The sequence below is a fragment of the Dermochelys coriacea genome, chromosome 4 (assembly GCF_009764565.3).
Source record: "Dermochelys coriacea isolate rDerCor1 chromosome 4, rDerCor1.pri.v4, whole genome shotgun sequence".
NCBI classification, from domain to species: domain Eukaryota; kingdom Metazoa; phylum Chordata; order Testudines; family Dermochelyidae; genus Dermochelys; species Dermochelys coriacea.
In genome coordinates this window covers 68,916,601-68,942,188 of record NC_050071.1, presented here as the reverse complement: position 1 = coordinate 68,942,188, position 25,588 = coordinate 68,916,601, and the positions used below count along the sequence as shown (strand labels likewise).

At 44.0% G+C, this 25,588-nt stretch overlaps 1 protein-coding gene across 1 annotated transcript in view; it reads right to left on the bottom strand.

Annotated features, from left to right (window-relative positions):
* Positions 1–6,529, bottom strand: part of CPE (carboxypeptidase E) — an 80,343-nt gene extending 73,814 nt beyond the window's left edge. The window contains exon 1 of the mRNA XM_038399268.2: positions 5,879–6,529. Within this exon, the coding sequence (XP_038255196.1) occupies positions 5,879–6,182 (304 nt within the window). The 5' untranslated portion in view covers positions 6,183–6,529. The remainder of the gene's footprint in view (positions 1–5,878) is intronic.
* Positions 6,530–25,588: the final 19,059 nt, after the last annotated feature.

Sequence of the window (25,588 nt, the reverse complement as noted above, 5' to 3'; positions counted from 1 at the left end):
GTCACAGTTGTGAAATAGACTCTCTGATGACATCTTAAGCAGCAGGTATGAGCTTTTTTGCTGGCTGGCAGTAGCTTTATTTGCTTGGTTTGTTAAAATATATTGTAAGCCTGATTTTTAGTCCAGCTTTAAAGAGGCTTCTTCTTTTTGTGTACCTAAAATTTTGCAGGTGCAAATAACTATAGTGCCCACATTTAAGTTTTGTTATTTAGGGTCAAGACTGCCAAAAAATGGATGCCAGAAGTTAGACTCCTAATCCACATTTAAGCACCCATATGGGATCTGCTGGTTGCTAAGCACTTCTGAAAAAATCAGGCCACTTATTTAGACACAGAGACACCTTTGCCCCAGCCTACCCATTTCCTCACATACACTAAGCAGAGCAATAAGGTACAGAACTAGTTCCTGTTCCTGCACTTTCTTGTTCCTTCCGCAGGCAAAATTCATGGTGAAATCACTAAAAGCTTTGCCTCAGTGAGGACTAGGATCAGAAGATTAATGGTTGAGAAACCAATTCAAATAGCTTTTGATTACTTATTAACTTAAATTTTAGTCACAAAATGCTGTAGTAATATTTTATTAGTTAACTGTATAAGTTATGCAAAAAGAAAAGGAGTACTTGTGGCACCTTAGAGACGAACAAATTTATTTGAGCATAAGCTTTCGTGAGCTACAGCTCACTTCATCGGATGCTGTAGCTCATGAAAGCTTATGCTCAAATAAATTTGTTAGTCTCTAAGGTGCCACAAGTACTCCTTTTTTTTTTTGCGAATACAGACTAACACGGCTGCTACTCTGAAACCTGTATAAGTTATGGTTATAGGGCCCAGAAACCTATTCTCTTGGATGATATGGACCTGATCGTACTCTCATTGAAATCAATGGCAAAATTCCCATCGACTTTAATGGTGTAAGATCAGCCCCTCTATATCACTGCTATTACCAGATAAAATCTTTTCATAGGGTTTGGCTATCCCCAGTCACAAAGATTCCATCCACATCTACCTGTGTTTGTCCCCATGGAAATCGTATTTCCAGAGGTTAAGCCCATCAGTTTTTCTTTTTAAACTGAAGGGAAACCCGTAAAATCCTTAGAACAATAGGCAAATTTATCCTGCAAACTGAATTACAGCAAAATACTATTGGATTTTTTTTGTTTGTTTTGTTAGTTTAATTAATAAACAGAATGCTTTTTTCATACACAAGATGGAGACAGTACATACAAACATTAAAGAAAAAGCAATGCCATACTTTTTTCCTTTCATCTTACCTCCTTAGCCTCTCAACCAAGGTCGTCTATATAATAAAATATGGAGGTTCCCTTCATACATATATAGCACCTTTCATCTGAAGATCTCAAAGCATTTTACAAACGAGGCAAGAAACATTGCATGAAACCCTAGCCCTGTTGAAGTCAATGGGATTTTTGTCATTGACTTCAATAGGGCCTGGTTTTCACCCATTATCCCCCATCACAGTAATAATCAGTTATTTATTGTCAGCTTCTATCTTCCCTGATAGTCTCAGGCATACTATATCACCAACCATTGCCCAGAATTTTCCCACACCTCACTGCCTACTGTCCTATCTTCACTTTTACCTTTTTAGCAAGAGCTTGGAGAAAGCTGTCTTTTCTCACCTAACCAATTCTCCCAAAACAATGTCCTTGATCATTTCTAGACTGGGTTCAGCTTCCACCACCTTAACAGCAATAAAACTGCCCTTCTAGATCAATGGTTTGCTTTCAGCTGGAGATCTCCAAGTCATCTCCTTGAGCATACTGCTGATTTGATGCTACCAGTATTGACACCCCTCTCTATCTGAAACTGTTTGCTGGAATTCCAGGAATTTTCATCTCCTGGTTTTACTTCTACTTATTCAGCCATGCCTTTTCTGGCAGTGGCAATGGGCTCTACTGTCCTGTTTGAGTTCTGGTAGTACTCAAAAAGGAACTGCCACCATCAAAAGTACATTTAATTCCTTTTTTAATCAGAATCCAATCTCATGGTCATGAATCATAAGAGAGTCAGAGAAAAACATTTCACTCTAAATCGCTTAAATGTATAGTATTCAGGATTGCACAAAATGCAACACATTCTGATAGTCTTAATTCACAATTGAAAACTTTTGGCAAAGTAAATTCTGGCATTCTCCTACCTTAACATTTAGCAGATCTATGGGGAACATCTCAGAAAAGTCATACTTGTTTCTGAGTGCGTAATCTGGTTTTTTAAAGGATTGCCAAGATACTTCATACACTTATGCAAGAAACCAAACTTGTTCCTAAAGGAGCCATTCTTGTTTCCAATGTGCATATTATGGTTTTGAAAAAAAACCTCTTAATTTATATTTATCCCAGGCAATATGAGGTCTTAAGAATCATTCAGTTGCTTGAGTAATTTAATACATGCTTACATAAATGTCCTTTCCATTTTTCACATTGTTCTTATATTGCACCTAAATTAAATGTTTTCTTTCATGAATAATTCCTTAAAACCACAGGTTGGTGCACATTCTTATGCACATTGGACTGTGTGCAGATATTGATGCCTGTTTACGTGACATCTGTCTGGTGATGTGTGTTTATATATAAAAAATTTGACAAAGATTATGGTTTACCAGGTATCCGTTTTTCAACCAGAATGTCCCATCAAAAAGGGACCCTCCCCAGCCCAGTGTAAATGAGCGAGTGAGTGAGGGTGGAGAAGAGCAAGGCGACAGAGGGAGGGGAGATGGAGCGAGCAGGGTGGGGCCTTGGAGAAGGGGCGGGGCAAGAGTGTTCGGTTTTGTGCCATTAGAAAGCTGGCAACCAACCTTTTGGTTCAGCTTCACACAATAAATCAAAGGGTGTACTGATTGGCGCTTCTTTATTCCTTCACGATCATTAAAACCAACACAAATAGATTCTGTCCAGCTTTTACTTATAAAGAGATGCTACTCAAGGGTATAATCAGAGTTTCTTTAAGAAATGTGAACTTTCTGAAGTATGTACCCAGACAGAAAATGTTTGTATTGCTGCAGCAGCTGACTGGATAATTCAAAGTGTAGCCTAGCAGTCTTATCAGTTCTCTACAGTTATCAGCTCTCTGCAGATCACTGCCCTATTGGCAACTATGTTTTTTAAAAAAAACAATGACTCAGGGTATTTTTATTGTAAGTACAGGCTGGATCACAACTCCATAGCGCGCCACAAAATTCTATAAATCGTAATTTAATGATAGATTAAAATAAATCGTATAGGGCTTGATCCTGCAAGCCTTAATTACATGAATAATCCTTACTCATGTGGCTAGTCTTCACCCTCTAAAGCATTCAGCAGGGACTCCTGATGTAAGCAAGGATTACTCACATAGGTAAGGGTTGCAGAATCATACTCACCTTTGCTGGCAAGGTTGATACAGGGCTCCATTTCTTTTGCTATAGCTATCACAAAGGCATACATAGGAAACTAAAAAGGGACATTGTTTACTAATCTGAAGAAACTTTCTAGCATTTTTATTATTACTGAACACATTTCTAAAATGCCCATTAATAGTATTTAGACAGTCAGGGTCTGATCCAACACCCATTGAAGTCATTAGTCATTTATCCAATTATTTCAATGGGCTTTGGATCGAGCCCTTAGTTACTCTATATATCCAGATACAAAATATTATTCTCTAGACATACTAAGAAAATCCTGCAACATGTCGAGTGCTTCCTGAGTGCAACTGAAGGTAAAGGGAGCTCAGCACCTCTCAAGAGGTGCCTTAGCACCTTGCAGGATCAGACCTTAAAGGTTTTATCCAACAATAAACTCTCACAGTTTAAATCCTGGTTAATCTGTAGGGGAAAAAATACACATTTTCAGCATTGGCTGCTACAACTTGCTCGGATATGTTGTATTACACAAGGTCTGGTTTGAATCAGAGGTTCTCAAACAATATGTTCAGTGTGAACATTTTAATTACAATAAGGGGATCCTCCTGTGGGGTGGTGAACATCTACAGTGTTCATTGCAGTCATTTGCAGGATCAATCCCAAAGAAAGCTCCCTATCCGTGGTCCATTAAAATATTTTGGTTAAAGGACGAAGTAAGGAACTGACATTGAGCCTGATCCTGATTCCACTGACGTCAGTAGCAAAGCCTCTGGTGAGTTCAAAGGTGGCAGGATCAGAGCTTCCATGCGAATTATATTCTCCCACCACCCTAAAAAAAAAAAAAAAAAAAAAAAAAAAAAAAAAAAACCACAATATGTAAAATTGTCTTTTTCTTCCTATTTTAAATAGATTGAATGAATGCTGGATACATACATAATAATAAAAAGCAATAACTCTCAGAAAGCCATAGTAACATCTGCACATCATTCAAATGAGTTCATTAAATAATAATAATCAATGATACTTACTATTTATTTTAAATATCATGCTTGCCTTCAAGATGGCCCCAACACCAATGATAAAATACTTTAACTCATTTCCAATTTTGGTATTTATATTCCATTCCAAAACTATGCTATTGTTATACTGTATTTTCCCCTTATTTGTCTTTTTATTATGTCAGATATCCTACCACCTCTCATTTTTAACATGGTTATCAATAGTCATGGTGCTGTCAAAAGCAATGCAACTTGCAAAGAATGCCAGGCAGGGGTATAATTACCTGAGGTCAAAAAGATAATTAAAGATAAAGCTCAAATCATGTGGAGCCTGAACCTGATGGGTGCTCAGCACTCACAACTCCCATTGAAATCAGTGCTAAGGCAGGGGGTCCTGCCCCCAAACCTATTGAAGTCAATGGAAAGACTCCTATGGACTGCAAAGGACTATATATCAGACCTCAGCTGCTTAGCCCCTTTCAGGATTAGCCCTTTAAAAATACAATATTTGGAAATAAATGTTTATACAAATGAGTAAACTTGCACTGATTAGAAATTCATTGTGTATATGTATAAAACCAATATACTATAAAGGTCAGTTGTAATCACCTGCTTTAACTATCTCAAAAGATAAGGACAAATAATAACAAGGTGTTCATTGCTCTCCACAAAATATAATTGGTGCAACTGCTAATCATTAGCTGTAACAATATGTGCTTCTACCATTCCCACAGAAAAACACAGCATTTTACACCCTCAAAGGTGACCCAGATTTCTGAACAGACATGTTAGATTTTAAATTGCAAGTCTGTTTAGGTCAGGAAATAAAGAAGGTAATTTCCTTCCAATATGCTTGCACATGGTATTCCCTCATAAATCAGAATTAAAGGGAGATCTTTCAGCCCCTACCAGGGTCATTGTTTTGTAGGATTTCTAATATTACTTTTAGTGGATGTTAATGATAGGGCATTCATTTTAACGATAAAATTGAAAACATGACCAACTGAAGGTTGAGGGTAGGAGCTTCCATATATCTATCCCTCCTAGCAAAGCAAAGATTTTAATAATAATGTTAGTAGGGGGCTTTGGACCTTTAAAGCACTGTAAGGGTCATTCCATCCCGTCTATAGCGCTACAAGGGCTCTTATGCCTAGTCTATGATCCCTATAGCCGATAAGAAATAATTGTTCAATGATTCGTGTAGCCTTGACATACTAATTACTATTTCCACAGTCCCAATATTACACGACTGCCATTGCCCCACCCGTACTAATATTACCGCATTCCTATGGCCGAAAACCTGCTCTTATGTGTATTCTTCCTGTCTCCCCATCAGGGCTAGGCACGATGCCGATCTCCCCACGGCAGTGCTAAGCCTGCCGCGATGCCCGCTGCCCTGTAAGCGATACTGACGCGATCCCCGCGGCCCTGGCAGTGCCTGTCCCTCCCGCCCGCCTCGCGGGGCTAATGCAGAGGGGATCGCAGGGCGCAGAGGCCGGCGCGGGGTGGGTGGCAGTTACCAGGCTCGTGTCTCCCGGGGTCATCCGAAATCTCGACGACCAGCAGCTCCCTGCCCTCGAAGCTTCGCCCCACGGTGTAGATCCTGCTGATGGAGGGGCACTGCAGCCACACGGCCACCAGCGCCTCCCGCAGCTCCGGGTAGCGGTGGTACTCGAAGGAGACGCCGCCGTCCTCCTGGCTCAGCCGCCGCCGCCGGCTGGCCCCGGCCGCAGCCTCCTGCCCCGCCGCCCCGGCGCACAGCAGCCCGCAGGCACCGAGCGCCCCGCACAGCGCCAGCAGCCCCGCGCCCCTTGCCGCTGCCATCCCGCGGCCGTCTCCTGGCCGCCGCCTCGCCGCTTTGTTCCCCTCCGCCGGGTCCCCGGCGGCGCCGCTCACACCTTCCCAGCCGGCTAAAGCGGAGCCAGGCAGGAAGCGGGCGAAGCCGGCCGCCCCGCAGGCGCGACGGGGAGATGCAGGAGATGGCGCGGCCAGCAGGCCCGGGCCGGAGACGCCGCGTGCCCGGCGGGGCTGGGCTCACGGGATCCCTCCGCTTGGTCCGCTGCAGAGCCGGGCTCGGAAAGGATGGAGCGAATGTACGCAGGGGGCAGCCAAAGGCGGGGGCTGCTGCCGCTCCTGTACAGTACAATACCGCTACCGATCACCGACCATCCGCCGCGTTAGGGTTGCGTTTAGGCGGGACCTCTGACACGCCTGATGTGTGCTTGTCATGGGGGCAGGGGACCCAGGCGACCGGCTTGGTGTTGCAAGGCACCAAAGGGGAAACAGCATGTTTGAAGTTGCATGCTTCAGGTATTCCCTCCGGGGATTCATTTTTCACTAACCTCCTAGAATGTTCTGGACCTTTGTAGAATCTGGTGGACCCTTCCTGAGAACAACGTTGTCCTCAAACCTCCTAAAATGATGATGGAGTGCTGCAAAGGATAGATGTCCTGCTTTCAGCATCAGATATCAAGTAAAAGATGCTCATGGACAATCTTACAAATCTGACTAGGAAGCCCCTAAGTGACACTCGCTGGAAGAGCTGCCTTGACAGGGTAAGGCCAGTGAGGTACCAAGTGACTGAGGTTTACAACGCCCTGATGGAACTGGCACGGTCCAATAAAGCCGGAGTCGGACCCAAAGCACAAAGCCTGGCAAACCAGATAACTGTCCTCCAATTTCTGGTCTCAGTTGTGGTTTGGAATGATATCTTGTTCCAAATATCATTTGTAAGCAAGGTATTACAAACTCAATGGACATCGCAACCGCTACTATTTTGATGAGAAGCTGCCTTGATTTCGTTGTGGCCTACAGTGACAATGGAATTGAAGAGGCCATCACTGCTGCCAAAGAAATGGTAGAAAACTTAGGAGTTGAGCCCTTCTTCAAGGAAACTCATATTCATCCGCAGAAGAGACAGTTTGGTTACACGGGGCAGAGATGAGATGATGGGAAGTTCTGAAGAAAAATTCAAGAGGTAGGTTTTTTGCTCGCTCATTGACACTGCTCAAGTGTCCATCGAAGAAAGGTTCAGGCAAATGAAGCATCATGAAAAAACCTGGGGGCTTTTTTGTATGCCAGCAGACAGGAAAACACTCTTAAACAATTTTACAGACCTTCATTGGACACTGACACCTGGAGAATAGTTAAGATGTCAGTGATAAAGATATTAAATTGGACAACATCCATCACATTTTGCCAAATGGGAAGCACTCTCCACTCCAAGTTCTCAAGTTCATTCATGATGCCGTACTGAAGGATACTTTTCCTAATGTGTGAATAGCTTTGAGGATTCTGCTCATGTTGCCGGTCACAGTCATGAGTGGTGAGCACAGCTTTTCAAAGTTCAGGCTCATTAAAACATATCTTTGATGGCCGACAAGACACTGACATTGTTTGACTGACACTGACACTGTAGCTCACGAAAGCTTATGCTCTAATAAATTTGTTAGTCTCTAAGGTGCCACAAGTACTCCTTTTCTTTTTGCGAATACAGACTAACACGGCTGCTACTCTGAAACCTGACATTGTTTGCTATTTTATTGCTTGAAAATTCCATTGACCAGTCTTTGGATCTTTCTGACTCTATGCTTTGTGAGGGCAAATGTGCAAAAGTGACCTTTTGAACTAAAGGACTAGGGTTAACATTCTAAGGCCGTCACCTACTGTAACACTATTTAATACTGGTCCACCCAATGTTGGTGAACAGTTCAATTTATCGATGTTAGTACATTTCAGTTATTCTTAAAATTTAAAAGTTTCCGTAAGCTTAGACTCTTAGAGGAAATTATTTTTTTTATTTGCTTATATATGGCATGAATAAATAAAGATTTACAGATCCTAGTGTGCAAATTTATCATCTTCTATGACAGAGATGAATCACGCATGCAAATCATGCATCAAAGTCATGAAATAGGCTATAAATGCAATAAAAAACGTATTCAAAAGTTTAACCAAATGGGAGGGGATGCCAAAGACGCTCCTCACCTGGGCTTCCATTTGGACTAGGGCCAGCCCTGGGAGCATCCTGGCACCATTATACTGTTCCCAGGGCCAGCTCCAGCTTTTTTGCCGCCCCAAGCGGCAAAAAAAACCCCAAAATGATTGAACTGCCACCAAAGTACCGCCGAAGTGGAAGGGAGGGAATGAAAGACCCACCGCCGAATTACCACCGAAGACCCGGACGTGCTGCCTCAATAACTGACGGAGTGCTGCCCCTTTCTATTGGCCGCCCCAGGCACCTGATTCCTTCCCTGGTGCCTGGAGCCGGCCCTGACTGTTCCACAGTTAAGATTTACAATTTGATAAAAATTTGTTTGAGATCAAACTTTTCCATACGGTGACTCAGCCTCAGAGGTACATTTATTTAGGTTTAAAAAAAAGTTTAATGCAATCCTACCACCCCATTAGATCAAAGTGGTATTGGCTTTGATCTTGTAAACTCTTTACTCAGGGGAGTAGTCACATTGACTCATAACACAACATTGGGGATTGTTTGCACAAGTAACGGTAAGTGCAAGACAGGAGCCATAGAATATTTCTGATTTTCCATGCATTTTGTGCACACTTGAACAACATCCCAGAAATATCTCTTTTTTGCTGACCACAATGTCCTGAAGAGTGTAGACTAAGCTATTTGGTCACCAGAGCAGCTGTGTTATTGATGGTTGTAAAACCACCTACTGTGCTATGCATGCATAATCCAGTAAACTGTTTTCATTAACTGCTTTCAATATTCATATCATGGGTAATATCAGAATAGCCCAGCAAGGGACTTATACAAACAACACTTTAAAAGGATATTGGACTATATTGGACTATACCCTTCTTTATACTCATGCAACCCATTTAAGTCAATCCAGTGGCAAGGGTAAAAATGAGTGCAGAATGCTGAGGAATGGGGGGATCTCAGCGAAGACAGTGGTGTATACTGTGCTCTATTGGACCCCAAATAGATTTTGGACATGAAGTACCAAACTTTTAAAAAATATTGCAATGTATTTGAATGTATTTGATTAAGTTGTTCTAGCAATAGACAGGTCTGGCAAATAATATTAACATCCAAATAGTTAATGACCTTTAAAAATAAATATTTGGCTCATATCATGCAAGGAACAGAGTGTGATTTTCTTACTCACATGGATGAGCATTTACTCATGTTCAGTGGGACTCCTCATGTGAGTAACTGCTCACCAATGTGAGGAAGGGGTCACAATATGGAAATTAGAGGACCTCTTAATTTCATGTAATTCATCTCTTTGTCAATACAGGATTGTCCCCTTGGGTATAATATCTGTTTTTTTCCAGACTTATTTACTAAGGCCCTAAGGACCTCCTCCCCCCAGTCTTACCAAACACATTCTCAGAACATTTTCTTAATATTCCGCCTGATTTATTCTTTTCTTAATTTCATCCTCATCATTCCTAGTTACTCCTCAAACCAGGCCCTAAGTAATTAATCTCCTTTAAAAATGTGTATGGCTATGTCCTCCCCTGAGTTAACCTGTAATCAGCCAGTGAGAGGTCTGTGTTTCATATCAGTTCTCGTTAACTTCCAGCTATGTTCTTAAAAGCATTTAAGAACTTAAGAAAAGGTTCATCTTAATTCATTTGTATGTATAAAGTTTACTTATGTCAGTGGATGCATTTCAGCTTCTCATGTCACACCTAAAGTGTAAAGCTCTTACATTATTAGGATAGCAAAAACAATCAGCTTCCCTTCCCTGTTCTGCCCTCCTGAGAACATATTCTTAAGGCAACATCCCAAGAACATGTAATATGTCAATGTTATTATGTGATGACAGCAATATTGTTTTGTAGTTAGATGGGAAATTACATTTAAATGATCTCAAAGCACTTTACACTCATTAAACTTCCGGTGATCCAGTGATGTAACTAAATGAGATTATTCCCATTTAACAGATATCATTATCACTATAATATATACTTTTGTAACTCAGAGGACATCTGCTTTGCCTTACCCAAAGCACAGAGTAGGTCATTGCATACTCATGATCCTAACAGCATATTACATTACACTGTTTAAAATAGAGTTTATTTTTTCCTTTATTTTCTAATTTATAAAGTATCCACTACAATGTTTCTGAGTGCTAGTGATAGCAAAGATATCCTACCTGGCCAAGGGGATGAAGTGATTACTTTTCCTCCCTTTCAAGGAGATTTACTATTTGCCACACACCAAAGGAATTGCACAAGATGTTAGCTCTCACACCCTTATTAAAAAAGTAAGCCTGAACAAAAAGGCTTGGGCCACAGGAAGAAGAAGAGGTTACTCGCCTGTGCAGTAATTGATGTTCTTCAAGAGGTGTCCCTGTGGGTGCTCCACTGTAGGTGTTGCTGCTCCCCTGCGCCATTGTTAGGAGATTTTTACAGCAGTACCCGTATAGGCCACGCATGCACGGAGCCTGCCTCACATACCAGTCTTGTCTTAATAGTGCGGATGCACAGCTGAACTCCTCAGTTCCTTTTCTACAATGGAGGCCACCCCAGCTCCGAAGTAGAGGGGAGGAGGATGGGGAGTGGAGTACCCACAGGGACACTCATCTTGAGGAACGTCAGTTTCTGCACAGGTGAGTAACCTTCTCTTCGAGAGAGAGATGTCCCTATGGGTGCTCCACTGTAGATGACTGAAAAGCAGTATCTCTCAAGGAGGTAGAGACTTTGGATCTGGAAGGAATGCAGTAGATAGAAAAGCTCTGCCCACATGTGTATTGGTGATGAGTCCCTGTGTAAGAGCATAATGTTTTGCAAACGTATTTTCAAAAGCCCAAATGGCAGCTCTGGAAATGTTTTTAAAGGGAGATGTTATGTAGAAAGGCCACTGAGGCTGCCATGGATCTGGTGGAGTGAGTCCTGATAAAGGCAGGAGGAGTCATCTTTTATAGTTGATAACAGAGACAAATGCAATTCGAGATCCAGTTTTCCAACTGGACAGTCAATGGTTAGAGATAAATGACCCCTTAGAGCATTCTGCAATGGGGACGAATAGCTTGTCGGAACGCCTAAAGGTTTTAGTCCTGTCGAAGTAGAAGGACAAAGCCCTGCACATGTCCAAAGTGTGCATCGTAGATTCAAAGGAATTTGCATGTGGTTTTGGAAGAGGTAGGGAGATGGATAGGCTCATTGACATGGAAAGATGAATGCACCTTCAGCAAATTTCGGGGAGTAAGCGTAGGGGGACTTTGTTCTTAAAAATATGGTGTAGGGCAGATCTGCCCTGAGTGCTGCAATTTCTCCTGTTTCAGAGTAGCAGCCGTGTTAGTCTGTATTCGCAAAACAGAAAATGAGTACTTGTGGCACCTTAGAGACTAACAAATTTATTTGAGCATAAGCTTTCATGAGCTACAGCTCACTTCATCGGATGCATTCGGTGGAAAATACAGTGGGGAGATTTATATACACACACAGAGAACATGAAACAATGGGTTTTATCATACACACTGTAAGGAAAGTGATCACTTAAGATGAGCTATTACCAGCAGGAAGGAGGGGGGAAGGAGGAAAACCTTTTGTGGTGATAAGGTGGGCCATTTCCAGCAGTTAACAAGAACGTTTGAGGAAGAGTGGGAGGTAGGGTGGGGGGAGAAATAACATGGGGAAATAGTTTTACTTTATGTAATGTGTGGTTGCTGGTGAGTATTTGCTTCAGGTTGGGGGGCTATCTGTAAGCAAGGACTGGCCTGTCTCCCAAGATCTGTGAGAGTGATGGGTCGTCCTTCAGGATAGGTTGTAGATCCCTGATGATGCATTGGAGAGGTTTTAGTTGGGGGCTGAAGGTGATGGCTAGTGGCATTCTGTTATTTTTTTTGTTGGGCCTGCTCTGTAGTAGGTGACTTCTGGGTACTCTTCTGGCTCTGTCAATCTGTTTCTTCACTTCAGCAGGTGGGTACTGTAGTTGTAAGAATGAATGATAGAGATCTTGTAAGTGTTTGTCTCTGTCTGAGGGGTTGGAGCAAATGCGGTTATATCATAGAGCTTGGCTGTAGACAATGGATCGTGTGGTGTGATCTGGATGAAAGCTAGAGGCATGTAGGTAGGAATAACGGTCAGTAGGTTCCGATATAGGGTGGTGTTTATGTGACCATCACATATTAGCACCGTAGTGTCCAGGAAGTGGATCTCTTGTGTGGACTGGTCTAGGCTGAGGTTGATGGTGGGATGGAAATTATTGAAATCATGGTGGAATTCCTCAAGGGCTTCTTTTCCATGGGCCCAGATGATGAAGATGTCATCAATGTAACGCAAGTAGAGTAGGGGCATTAGGAGACGAGAGCTGAGGAAGCGTTGTTCTAAGTCAGCCATAAAAATGTTGGCATACTCTGGGGCCATGCAGACAGCCCCCCAACCTGAAGCAAATACTCACCAGCAACCACACACCACATAATAGAACCACTAACCCAGGAACCTATCCTTGCAACAAAGCCTGTTGCCAACTCTGTCCACATATCTATTCAGGGGACACCATCATAGGGCCTAATCACATCAGCCACACTATCAGAGGCTCGTTCACCTGCGCATCTACCAATGTGATATATGCCATCATGTGCCAGCAATGCCCCTCTGCCATGTACATTAGTCAAACTGGACAGTGTCTACATAAAAGAATAAATGGACACAAATCAGACGTCAAGAATTATAACACTCAAAAACCAGTCGGAGAACACTTCAATCTCTCCGGTCACACGATTACAGACCTCAGAGTGGCTATCCTTCAACAAAAAAACTTCAAAAACAGACTCCAACGAGAGACTGCTGAATTGGAATTAATTTGCAAACTGGATACAATTAACTTAAGCTTGAATAGAGACTGGGAGTGGATGAGTCATTACATAAAGTAAAACTATTTCCCCATGTTATTTTTCCCCCCTCCCTACCCCCCACTCTTCCTCAAACGTTCTTGTTAACTGCTGGAAATGGCCCACCTTGATTATCACCATGAAAGGTTTTCCTCCTCCCCCCCTCCTTCCTGCTGATAATAGCTCATCTTAAGTGATCACTCTCCTTACAGTGTGTATGATAAAACCCATTGTTTCATGTTCTCTGTGTGTGTATATAAATCTCCCCACTGTATTTTCCACCGAATGCATCCGATGAAGTGAGTTGTAGCTCACGAAAGCTTATGCTCAAATAAATTTGTTAGTCTCTAAGGTGCCACAAGTACTCCTTTTCTTTTTTGCAAAATTCTCTTGTGCATCTCGCAGAGGCAACCGCTACCAGAAACTCAGTTTTCATAGAGAGGTGTAGGAGGGAACATGTGGCTAATGGTTCCAATGGTTTTGGGTTAGGCATGTTAAGACTAAGGGGAGGTCCCAAGATGGATTAGGCGGTTTGATGTCTGGGATAGGGTTTGGGGTCCCTTAAGGAATTGCTTAGTAATGGGATAAGTAAAGATAATCCTATCATCGATGGCATCATAGAACATTGTAATTGCGGCCAAGTGGAGTTTGATGGGACTCAGGGAGAGTGCAGAGAATTTAATCCCTAACAGATAGTCGAGGATTAGCGGGAGAGGCACAGAAAAAAGGAACGGTGTTTGTGACATCCCACCAGTGTGGAAATCTTGTCCAGTTATAAAGGCAGGTGGTGCATGTAGAATTTGTTGTGCTATGAAGGAGTACATTTTGAACCTGCTCTGAGCAAGTTTGCTTGGCATGAGAGAAACATGAAGGAGCCAAACCTTGAAGTGTAACGTGATTAAATTGGGGTGGAATAGTAGACCCTGTTGTTGAGACAAGAGATTCGGGTGGAGGGTAGTGAGATGGGTGTGGAAAGCGACATCCTGGTAAGGAAAGGGTATCATGCCTGTCTGGGCCATGTGGGGCTATCATTATGACCCTGGCTTGGTGTGTTCATATTTTTATCATTAATTTGTGTATGAGTGGTATCGGGGAAATGCATACATTAGGTAGGTGTTCCATGGGAACATGAACGCATCCCTCAAGGAGTGTTTGTCTAGTCCTGTTCTGGAACAAAATCTTGGGCATGTCTTGTTTGTTGCAGTTGCAAAAAAGTCTGTGGTTGGATATCCCCTTGTGTGGAATATGTCTAGTACTATGTCCTTGTTAAGTTCCCATTCGTGGTCTATGGGAAATCTTCTGCTGAAGTTGTTGTGATGGTATTGAGAGAGCCCGGTAAGTATGCAGCTAATATTTAGACATTGTGTCTGAGACACCAGTTCCATTGTTTCATTTGTTCTGTACAAAAGGGAGTGGGATCAAACCCCCACCCCTTGCCTGTTCACATAGAACATGCAGGCAATGTTGTTGGTCATTATCCTGACATGTTGGTTTTGTATGAAGGGGAGAAATTGTAGGCAGGCATTGCGTATTGCTCAGAGTTCTAGACGTTGATGTGAAGGGACATCTAAGCAGGAGATGAAAGCCCCTGGGCAGTGTATTGGGGCATGTGTACTCCCGATCCCATAAGGGATGTGTCTGTAGTTAAGACAACCGATGGGACATCCTGTAGAAAGGGGACCCTGGAGCAAAGTTTGTGAGACAATGTCCACCAGTGGAGGGAGTCCTAGACTCTGGGAGGTATGTATAAAAGTTTGTTCAGACCATGGACATTCGGTCTGTAGACAGTGGAATCCAGCTTTGGAAACACCTCATGAAGAGGTGAGCATTCCTGACTACAAAAGTGCAAGAGGCCATATGGCCTCGGAGTTATAGGCAAGCTTTTGCAGCCACTTGTGGACTATTGCACAGCTTGGGAACAAAAAGGTTGATAATATTAAAAAGATGGAGTGGGAGAGATGCTATTCTTTTGCGTGAGTCGAAATGTGCTCCTGTGAACTCCAGTTGTTGGGTGGGAGTGAGTGAAGATCTTCTTTGTTCATTCCCAGGCCAAGAGCATGGAAACATTGGACTATCCATTGTGTGGATTGAATGGCTTCTTGAAGGGTCCTGGCTTTTAAAAGGCAGTTGTTGAGGTAAGTAAAAATTATGATTCTCTGCCTTCTGAGATGAGCTGTTATGACTGCGAGGAGTTTGGAAAAGACACAAGGCGCAGTCGAGAGGCCAAAAGGTAGAACCCTGTACTGGTAGTGTTGTGAGCCCAAAACAAAGAGAATAAAACTTCTGTGGGCAGGATATATGGTCACAGGAACATAAGCATCCTGCAGGTCAAGGGCTGAAAACCCAATCTCCCTGCTCCAGTGCTAGAATTATGGTTGCAAGAGTCTCCTTTTTTATTTTATTTTATTTTATTTAACAAATGTATTGAGGCATCTGAGGTCAAGAATGGATCACTATCTCCCAGTTTTCTTTTGTGTTAAAAAGTAATGGGAGTAGAACCCTTTTCCTCTGTGTTGGTCAAGCGCTGGTTGTACTGCTCCTAATTGGAGGAGGTGATGCACCTCTTGGGGAGCAGTTGTTTGTGAGAGGGGTCCCTGAAAAGGGATGGGGGGAGGGGAAAATGGACACTGAAGTAGGGATGATGTTTTCTGTACCGTCGGTCACATCTTCAGATTTGCTTATTAGTGGGAGGGGGTTGACATGGAGCCAATGAACTGGTGTGGCAATGTTGAAATCTTGGTCACTGACGTTGTTGTTCATATGATCTATGACTTTGTTGCGTATACATTGGTAGCATGTTTCAGAGTAGCAGCCGTGTTAGTCTGTATTCGCAAAAAGAAAAGGAGTACTTGTGGCACCTTAGAGACTAACAAATTTATTAGAGCATAAGCTTTCGTGAGCTACAGCTCACTTCATCGGATGCATTTGGTGGAAAAAAAAAAAAAAAAAAAAAAGTGCATCCGATGAAGTGAGCTGTAGCTCACGAAAGCTTATGCTCTAATAAATTTGTTAGTCTCTAAGGTGCCACAAGTACTCCTTTTCTTATTGGTAGCATGGATGTTGATAAGGTTGGTTTCTATATTATCTCCTCCTATTTGCAGGGGTTTGGATACCGAGAGACCGTAATGTCGCTCTCGAGTCCTTCATGGAGTGAAGCACATCATTGGTGTTACTGGCAAATAGTTTTTTACCATCAAAAAGGAGATCTTCTATGGTATTCTGAACCTTGCAAGGAAAAGAAGACAATGAAGCTTGACACATCGTGACTGCTGTAGCAGTGGACCTCACCGCTCTATTAGCAGCATCAAGCGCAGCTTGTAGTGTGGTACGGGAGATGATTTGTCCATCAGAGATTATGGCTTTAAACTTATGTTTTTTTGCCCCCTGGAATGTCATCAGTACAGGCCATGAGTTTCTCATAATTTCTGTGGTCATATTTTGCCAGAACAGCTACATAATTAGATATCCGGAATTGTAATCTGAATGAAGCATATACTTTACGACCAAGCAGATCCAACCTTTTAATGTCTTTATCAGTCGGGGTAGATTTGGGAACTGGTGTTTGTTCTTTTGGTTAGCTACCTCTACTACCCATGAGTTTGGCTCTGCATGAGTAAAAAGGAACTCAGACCCTTTGGAAGGAATAAAATATTTCCAGTTAGCTCGCTTACAGGTAGGTGTGCTAGTAGCCAGTGTCTGCCATATGGTTTTGGCAGGATTCATAAGGCTGGATTTATAGGTAAGGCAATCTTGGATGTGGAGGAAGGTTGCAGGATGTCAGTCAACTCATGCTGGTTTTCAGAAAACTTCCTTCAGATTAATCCTCAACTCACTGGCGACTCTTTTGAAGTGGTCTTGAAATTTTAAAAAGTCATCCGACAGTGTTGGTGGGGGAGGCAGTATAGCCTTATCCTATGTGGATACAGGCTCCACAAGGGTTGGGGAAGCCTGTGTAGCATGTTCTTCAAAGTGAGGAATAACAGCTTGTTGTTGTGTCTCATTCGTAGCCGTATGCACTGGTGATGGTGAGGTGGCATTGCTCCTATTTTTGGCATCTTGGGGATCATAGTGGAATCGCTTATATGGTGCCTATGGACCCCGTACTGCCACTGACCATGGAAGGGCATAGATGGGGCCATCCATGGGTTTGTATACCAGGGAGGGAGGTCTTTGATGAACGAAGACCTAGATTTTCTGTGACCAGTGCTGATTTGGCTCTGTGACTGGAAGAACTGGTATGGTGAAAAATCTCCCTGCACTATGGCTTCCTCATCACTAGAAAAGTGAGATACAGCCGGAGACAGGTGTCCGGACCATATGCAAACATCCAGAAAAAAATAGGTGTCAAGTAGAGGTAACTGTAGGTTAGGTGACACCTGTAGGTCCAGTGAATGAATCAACTGCAGTGCCGGAGAACCTGTGTGAGAGAAACTCTCCGTTAGGAGTGCCTGTGGTGCTGAAGGGTCACTCGGCACCGATGTTCTCTGCACCGTAGCGCTCAATGCATGCAAGAGAACTAGATAAATTCATGGTGTATAAGTCCATTAATGGCTATTAGCCAGGATGGAATGGTGTCCCTAGCCTCTGTTTGTCAGGGGGTTGAGATGGATGGCAGGAGAGAGATCACTTGATCATTACCTGTTAGGTTCACTCCCTCTGGGGTACCTGGCATTGTGGACAAGATACTGGGCTGGATGGATCTTTGGTCTGACCCAGTATGGCCATTCTTATGTTCTTAGGTCGGTGGTGCCAGGGAGGTAAGCGCAACATGGGTCTGTTCCAGCAAGGTCCTCTGTGGTGGCACCGTGTCCATTGCGGTGCTGAACGGTGCCATGAGAGAGGCAGGCAACTGGAAGCCTGAAGCCTCAGCACCAGGAGCTTGCACTGTTGCTGGAATAGCGCAATGCCAGGGGAACCAGCACAGCAAAGGTGCTGAGCCGAGAGAAGGTCTGTATAGAAGAAATAGACCTGCCTGGTGACCTTTTTGCTTGCAATGTTTCCCTTCTGGGTGAGGGAGGCGGGCGTTTTTTCTTTTGTCCTTTTTTCCTTTTTGTTCTTTTTGAAGGCGGGAGGGCTGTGGTTCACTGAGGAGCCTGTACCTGGCTGTCAGAAGCAGGTCTGAGTGACTTCTACCCAAGAATCATTTTCAGGCGGAGTTCTCTGTCTTTACCTGCCCTGGATTTTAATTTGGAACAATGGGCACATTTTTGAGGAATGAGGGACTCCCCCAGGCATTTTATACACTGGGAGTGGCCATCCGAAATAGGGGTGGCATCCCTGCATGTAGTGCACCGCTTAAATCCTGGGGAGCCAGGCATATTAGCATCGGCTGGAGGCTGAGACGAACAAGCGGGAATTCATTTTTTTTTAAGGGATGAACTTATCTAGTAACTAGAGTGCTAAACTAAGTGAAAAAAAAAGGATGTAGAATAGGTAAGAGAAAAAGTTTTAACGAGTCTGCTGTAGGTCCGACTCTGGCCAGGGATGATAGAGAAGGAACTGAGGAGTTCGGCCAAGCATGCGCATTATTAAGACAAAACCGGTATGTGAGGCAGGCTCCGCGCATGCATGGCCAATATGGGTATTGCTGTAAAAATCTCCAAACAATGGCACAGGGGCGCAGCAACACCTACAGTAGAGCACCCACAGGGATACCTCTCGAAGAAGAATTGTAAATGTTGGGGGAAGAGGTGGGGCCACACTCCGCCAAAATCCCAGCTCAGCCCTGGTCTACACTATGGGGTTGGGTCGAATTTAGCCGTGTTAGGTCGATTTTAAAATGAATGCATCTACACAACCAACCCTGTTCCGGAGACTTAAAGGGCTCTGACAATCAACTTCTGTACTCCTCCCTCGTGAGGGGAGTAGCGCCAAATCAACCTTGCTGGGTCGAATTGGGGGTAGGGTAGAGGCAATTCGACAGTATTAGCCTCCGGGAGCTATCCGCTCCGGACAGCACTTTCAACCCCGATGCACTAGCCAGGTACACAGGAAAAGCCCCGGAAAATTTTGAATTTCATTTCCTGTTTGGTCAGCGTGGCGAGCTCAGCAGCACAGGTGACCATGCAGTCCCCCCAGAATCGCAAACAAGCTCCAGCATGGACCAAAAGGGAGTCACTGGATCTGATTGCTGTATGGGGAGAAGAATCTGTGTAGGCCGAACTCCGATCAAAAAGAAGAAATGCTAATATATATGCCAAAATCGCACAGGGCATGGTGGAGAGAGGCTACAACAGGGACACACAGCAGTGCCACGTGAAAGTCAAGGAGCTCAGGCAAGCCTACCAAAAGACAAAGAAGGCAAATGGTTGCTTTGGGTCAGAGAGCCATGCATGCCTCTTCTATGATCAGTTGCCTGGCATTCTAGGGGGGACTCTACCACTACCCCACCATTGTCCGTGGACACCTGCAATGGGGGGAGTCTCACACAACAGGGAGGAGGATTTTGTGGATGAGGAAGAGGAGGAGGAGGAGGACAATGAGCAGCAGGCAAGCGGTGAATCCATTCTCCCCAGCAGCCAAGACCTTTTCATCACCCTGGAGCCAATACCCTCCCAAGGCAGGATTCCCGACCCTGAAGCCAGAGAAGGCAGCTCTGGTGAGTGCACATTTGTAACTACAGTACAGGGTTTAAAAGCAATAGTGTTTAATGTTTGATTTGCCCTGAAGAATTGGGATGCATTCGCGGCCAGTACAGCTACTGGAAAAGTCTGTTAACGTCTGGGGATGGAGCGGAAATCATCCAGGGACATCTCCATGAAGCTCTCCTAGAGGTACTCTGAAAGCCTTTGCAGAAGGTTTCTGGGGAGGGCTGACTTATTTCGTCCTCCATGGTAGGACACTTTACCATGCCAAGCCAGTAGCAAGTAGTCTAGAATCATTGCAGCACAAGCATGGCAGTGAATGGTCCTGGGTTTTAGTCGCATTCAAGCAACATTCGGTCTTTATCATTCTGTGTTAGCCTCAGGAGAGTGATATCATTCATGGTCACCTGGTTGAAATAGGGGAATTTGTGTAAGGGAACAGTAAAAGGACCCCTTTCATGCTGGGTTGTTTGTGCTTGGCTAAAAGGGATCATCCTGGAAAATAGCCATGCAGTGGGGTACGGGGAGGTGTGTGCTGCACATCAACCTGAAAACTGCAGTCCCTTCTTTTAAATGTGAAACCCAGCTGGCATTGCTTCCTATGGGAAAGGATGGCACTGCAGTTTGAACCATTCCACATGTTATGAAGGTATAAGAAGCCAACTATGCATACCAAAAGATTTATCATGGCTGCCTGGAAATTGAATTCTGTTGCCCAGCTGTGTGTGGTGTATCACCATACCGGCAGGCACTCAATATAAAAGGCAAAATGCGACCTAAAGCACATGTGTTGTCTGCTGTGAATTGCTTGATTCACTGTAAAAGAGTCTCTCCCTTTTGTTCTCAGAAATGTATCATCTTAAATTTTACTCTCCCTTTTTATCTCCCCCCAGGTGCAAATGTTTCTATGCTCCCTCTATCATCTCCATCCCTGAGGTTATCGCAGATTAGAAGGCAAAAAAAATGCACTCGCAATGACATGTTTTCTGAACTTATGCAGTCCTCATGCACTGATAGGGCACAGCTTAATGCATGGAGGCATTCAGTGTCAGATGTCAGGAAAGCATTAAGTGAGTGCGAAGAGCAGAGGCAGGAGGAGATGCTGAGGCTGATGGGGGAGCAAATGGACATGATGAAGCATCTGTTGGAGCTGCAGGAAAGCCAACAAGAGCACAGACCCCTGCTGCATCCATTGTATAACCGCCTGCCCTCCTCCCCAAGTTCCATATCCTCCTCACCCAGACACCCAAGAACGCCCAGGGGGAGGCTCCGGGAACGCAGAGACTCCACTCCAGAGGATGGCCCGAGCAACAGAAAGCTGGCATTCAATAAGTTTTGATTTGTAGTGTGGCTACAATAAGCAATGTGGCCTTGTCCTTCCCTCCTCCTGCATCCCACCCCACCCGGGCTACCTTGTCAGTCATCTCACTTTTTTTTAATTAATAAAGAAAGAATGGATGGTTTCAAAACAATAGTGACTTTATTTCCTTTGCCAGCTCTGATCGAAGGGGGGAGGGTGGTTGGCTTACAAGGAATTAAAATTCAGAAAGGGGGCAGGATTGCAGCAAGGAGAAACACACACAACTGTCACACCGTAACTTGGCCAGTCATGAAACTGGTTTTCAAAGCCTCTCTGATGCACAGAGTGGCTAGCTGTGCTCTTGTAATCGCCCTGGTGTCTGGCTGCTCAAAATCAGCCACTAGGCGATTTGCCTCAACCTCCCACCCTGCCATAAACATCTCCCCCTTACTCTCAAAGATATTATGGAGCACACAGCAAGCAGCAATAACAATGGGATTGTGGGTTGCGCCGAGGTCTAACCTAGTCAGCAAACAGCACCAGTAAGCTTTTAAACGTCCAAAGGCACATTCTACCTCCATTCTGCACTTACTCAGCCTATAGTTGAACTGCTCCTTAGTACTGTCCAGGCTGCCTGTGTATGGCTTCATGAGCCTTGGGAGCAAGGGATAGGTTGGGTTCCCAAGGATAACTATTGGCATTTCAACATCCCCAATGGTAATTTTCTGGTCTGGGAAGTAAGTCCCTTCTTGAAACTGCTTGAACAGCCCGGAGTTCCTAAAGATGCGAGTGTCATGCACCTTTCCCGGCCTTCCCACATTGATGTTGGTGAAACATCCTTTGTGATCCACCAGTGCTTGCAGTACCATTGAGAAGTACCCCTTGCAGTTTATGTACTGGTTGGCAAGGTGGTTCAGTGCCAAGATAGGGATATGTGTTCCATCTGTCACCCCACCACAGTTAGGGAACCCCATTGCAGCAAAGCCATCCAGTATGACCTGCACATTTCCCAGAATCACTACCCTTGATAGCAGAATGTCAGTGATTGCATTGGCTACTTGGATCACAGCAGTCCCCACAGTATCCTTGCCCACTCCCGACTGACCGGTAGCAGTCAGGCATTGCAATCTTCCACAGGGCTATCACCACTCACCTCTCAACTGTCAGGGCAGCTTTCATCTTGGTATTCCTGCGCTTCAGGGCAGGGGAAAGCAACTCACAAAGTTCAAGAAAAGTGGCCTTATGCATGCGAAAGTTTCGCAGTCACTGTGAATCATCCCAGACCTGCAACACTATGTGGTCCCACCAGTCTGTGCTTGTTTGCCGGGCCCAGAATTGGCGTTCCACTGTATCAACCAGCCCCACTGCCGCTATGATGTCCCAATTGCCACAGCCCGTACTTTCAGGAATGTCTGTGTCCATGTCCTCATCACAATCATCCTCGTGCTGGCGTCTCTTAGCCCAGTTCTGCACATACTCCAGGATAATGCGCAAGGTGTTTATAATGCTCACAACAGCAGTGGTGAGCTGAGCGTGCTCCATGCTTGCTGTGGTATGACGGGTAACCCAGGAAAAAAGGCACAAAACTATTGTTTGCCATTGCTTTCACGGAGGGAGGGAGGGAGGGAGGGGCAACTGACGACATGTGCCCACAACCACCCTCAACAATGTTTTTGCCCCATCAGGCATTGGGAGCTTAACCCAGAATTCCAATGGGCAGCAAAGACTATGCAAACTGTGGGGTATCTACCAACAGTGCACTGCTCTGTAAGGTGATGCTAGCCACGGTATTGAGTACACACTCTGCTGACTTAATGCACTTAGTGGGGACATACACAATCAACAGTATAAAATCAATTTCTAAAAATTTACTTCTATAAAATCGACCTAATTTCGTAGTGTAGACATACCCTGAGATGATCTTGCCTGTGAGACTGGGTGCTGAATAGCATGGCGTGGAAGAGACCTGAATGTAAATTGACTGTTTTCTGTAGTTTTATGTAGAGAGTCAGGGATAGTTTTTGATTGGGGTTGAAATTTAAAAACTCTTACATGCTGCAATGTATGACATTGTATTCTATATGATTTTATGAAAATATGCTAATGAGTGTGAATATAATGTAACTGGAATATGCTTCATGCAAAAGGTCTCTTGTAAGGTATCATTACAAAGTTTATAATCTATTGTGTGTGGTCATCCAATTTGTATAAATGTATCATTCTTGTATCTGAGACTAGACATATGAAATATAATTCTGAAGTCCTATTGTGTGGGCTATTAATGATAGCTTGGAATCTTGATGGCTCCTATTAACCAGGACAATTAGTTGTAAATGGCTCTGTTTACTTTTAAGTCTTCCTGTATATATGTGTGCTGGCAAGTGGGTAATGAAGTCTTACAGTGACATTGATCATGTCACTTGAACTAGAATCCATCTTTAACCTGGTGCTTTTCCATTTAGAAGGAGGGGTGGGAACCCAGAGAGGGGCAAAGGATTTCCGCCTTGTGCAAAAGATATATAAGGGGGTTGAACAGAATAAAGAGGGCTGCAATCATGAGAAATCCCCTAGCTACCACCTGAACTGGAACAAGGACTGTACTAGGGGAAAGGATTGGGCCCAGACTAGAAAGGAGTGTAGTCTGTGAAAGACTCTTATTGGAACATCTCTGAGGGTGAGGTTTCATCTGTAATCAGTTTCTTACTGTATTAGGCTTAGACTTGCATGTTTTTGTTTTATTTTGCTTGGGAATTTACTTTCTTCTGTCTGTTATTACTTGGAATCACTAAATCCTACTTTTTATATTTAATAAAATGAGTTTTTGCTTATTAATAAACCCAGAGCAAACCTGGGGGAGCAAACAGCTGTGCATATCTCTCTATCAGTGTTATAGAGGGTGAACAATTTATGAGTTTACCCTGTATAAGCTTTATACAGAGTAAAACGGATTTATTTGGGGTTTCGATCCCATTGGGAACTGGGTGTCTGGGTGCTAGAGACAGCAGCACTTCTTAAGCTGTTTTCAGTTAAGTCTGCAGCTTGTGGGGGACATGGTTCAGACCTGGGTCTGTGTTAGAGCAGACTGGCATGTCTGGCTCAGCAAAACAGGCTGCTGGACTCCTAAGCTGCCAGGGAAAACAGGCTCTGAGGTAGTCTCAGCACATCAGGTGGCAGTCCCAAGGGGGTCTCTGTGACTCAACCCATCACACAATGGTTCTGTGCCTTAATGTCTGAACCCCAGTGAACCCACTGGGCCTACTGCACATGACATAGTGTGACCCGATGTCCCAATTTTATAGGGACAATCCTGATATTTTGGGCTTTGTCTTCTATAGATGCCTATTACCCCCCACCCTCTGTCCCAATGTTTCACACTTGCTGTCTGCTCACCCTAACATGACACCAGAGTGGCATTTTAAAAAATAATCCTATAGGTGAAGGTGAAAGTATTTGACACTGGCAGCCATAGAGCTCAAATAGCTACTACTGTGGTTAGTTGAAAACCAAACTCAGCAGCAATAGAAACTCCTGCAACAACTGACAATTCACCAGCAGTAATTGATAGAGGGTGCCATCCTGCAACAACAGATAATGGCAGTGCTGGAACTTCCTGGTCAGGCAACATCCCTGCCTTCAAGACACACTGGTGTAGACCCCAGACTATCGCTGATGACACCATCTCTGATCACAATGCTCCCTGAGGACAATCTGGAATCATTTCTTGCTACCTTTTTAGAAGGTGACCCTCAAGGGTGCACTTATAGGGATGGGTAGCAGAGCGTTTTTTCATAGAAGCTCATTAAGACTAGAATTCCTTCCTATTCTTCATCGGCTGGAGCCGAAGTGTGGTGGGGTTTTTTTAGAGGAATTCTGTTAACTCTGAAATCTAGATGGAATATCTGCCCATGGTGTTGGGGGTCAGGTCTGGACAGAGAGAACTAGATTGGGGTGTGGATGGACATTTGTGGTTGATCTATCAGCTAAAACCACCTCCATGAATACAGCACTATGAGATCATTGTGACTTTGACTCTTGATGTTGGAAATCCCACTGGATCCATGGAAAGACATACAAGAGGGCACCAGAACACTGCAGAAGGAATGTGTCCAGAAATGTCTCTGGACACATACTATCTCTGGAACTAAAGTTCTGGCATTGACATTGGTGGTGAACATGTCTATCACTGGGGTTCTCATACACGGGAATACTGTCTCTGTGGTAGACTTCCACAAGGATCACTCACATATGGCAATTGGTTCTCTGCTCAGGAAATCTGCCAAGTTGTTGCTGACACCTGGGAGGTAGAGAACCATAGTTATCTTATGTAGGTGGCACTATGTCAAGATGCTGATGGCTTTGTGGCAGAGAGGAGACAAGCATGGTTTAACTTAGTAAGTAACCTCAGTAAGGTTTAACTTAATTCAACCCAGTTTATTCTTAATTCTGTATATTTATTCACAGGGATATGCTGGAGAAACCAATGGAGCAACAAATGTTTGGATTCCATAGTATTTTGGTTGTACGTTGCCT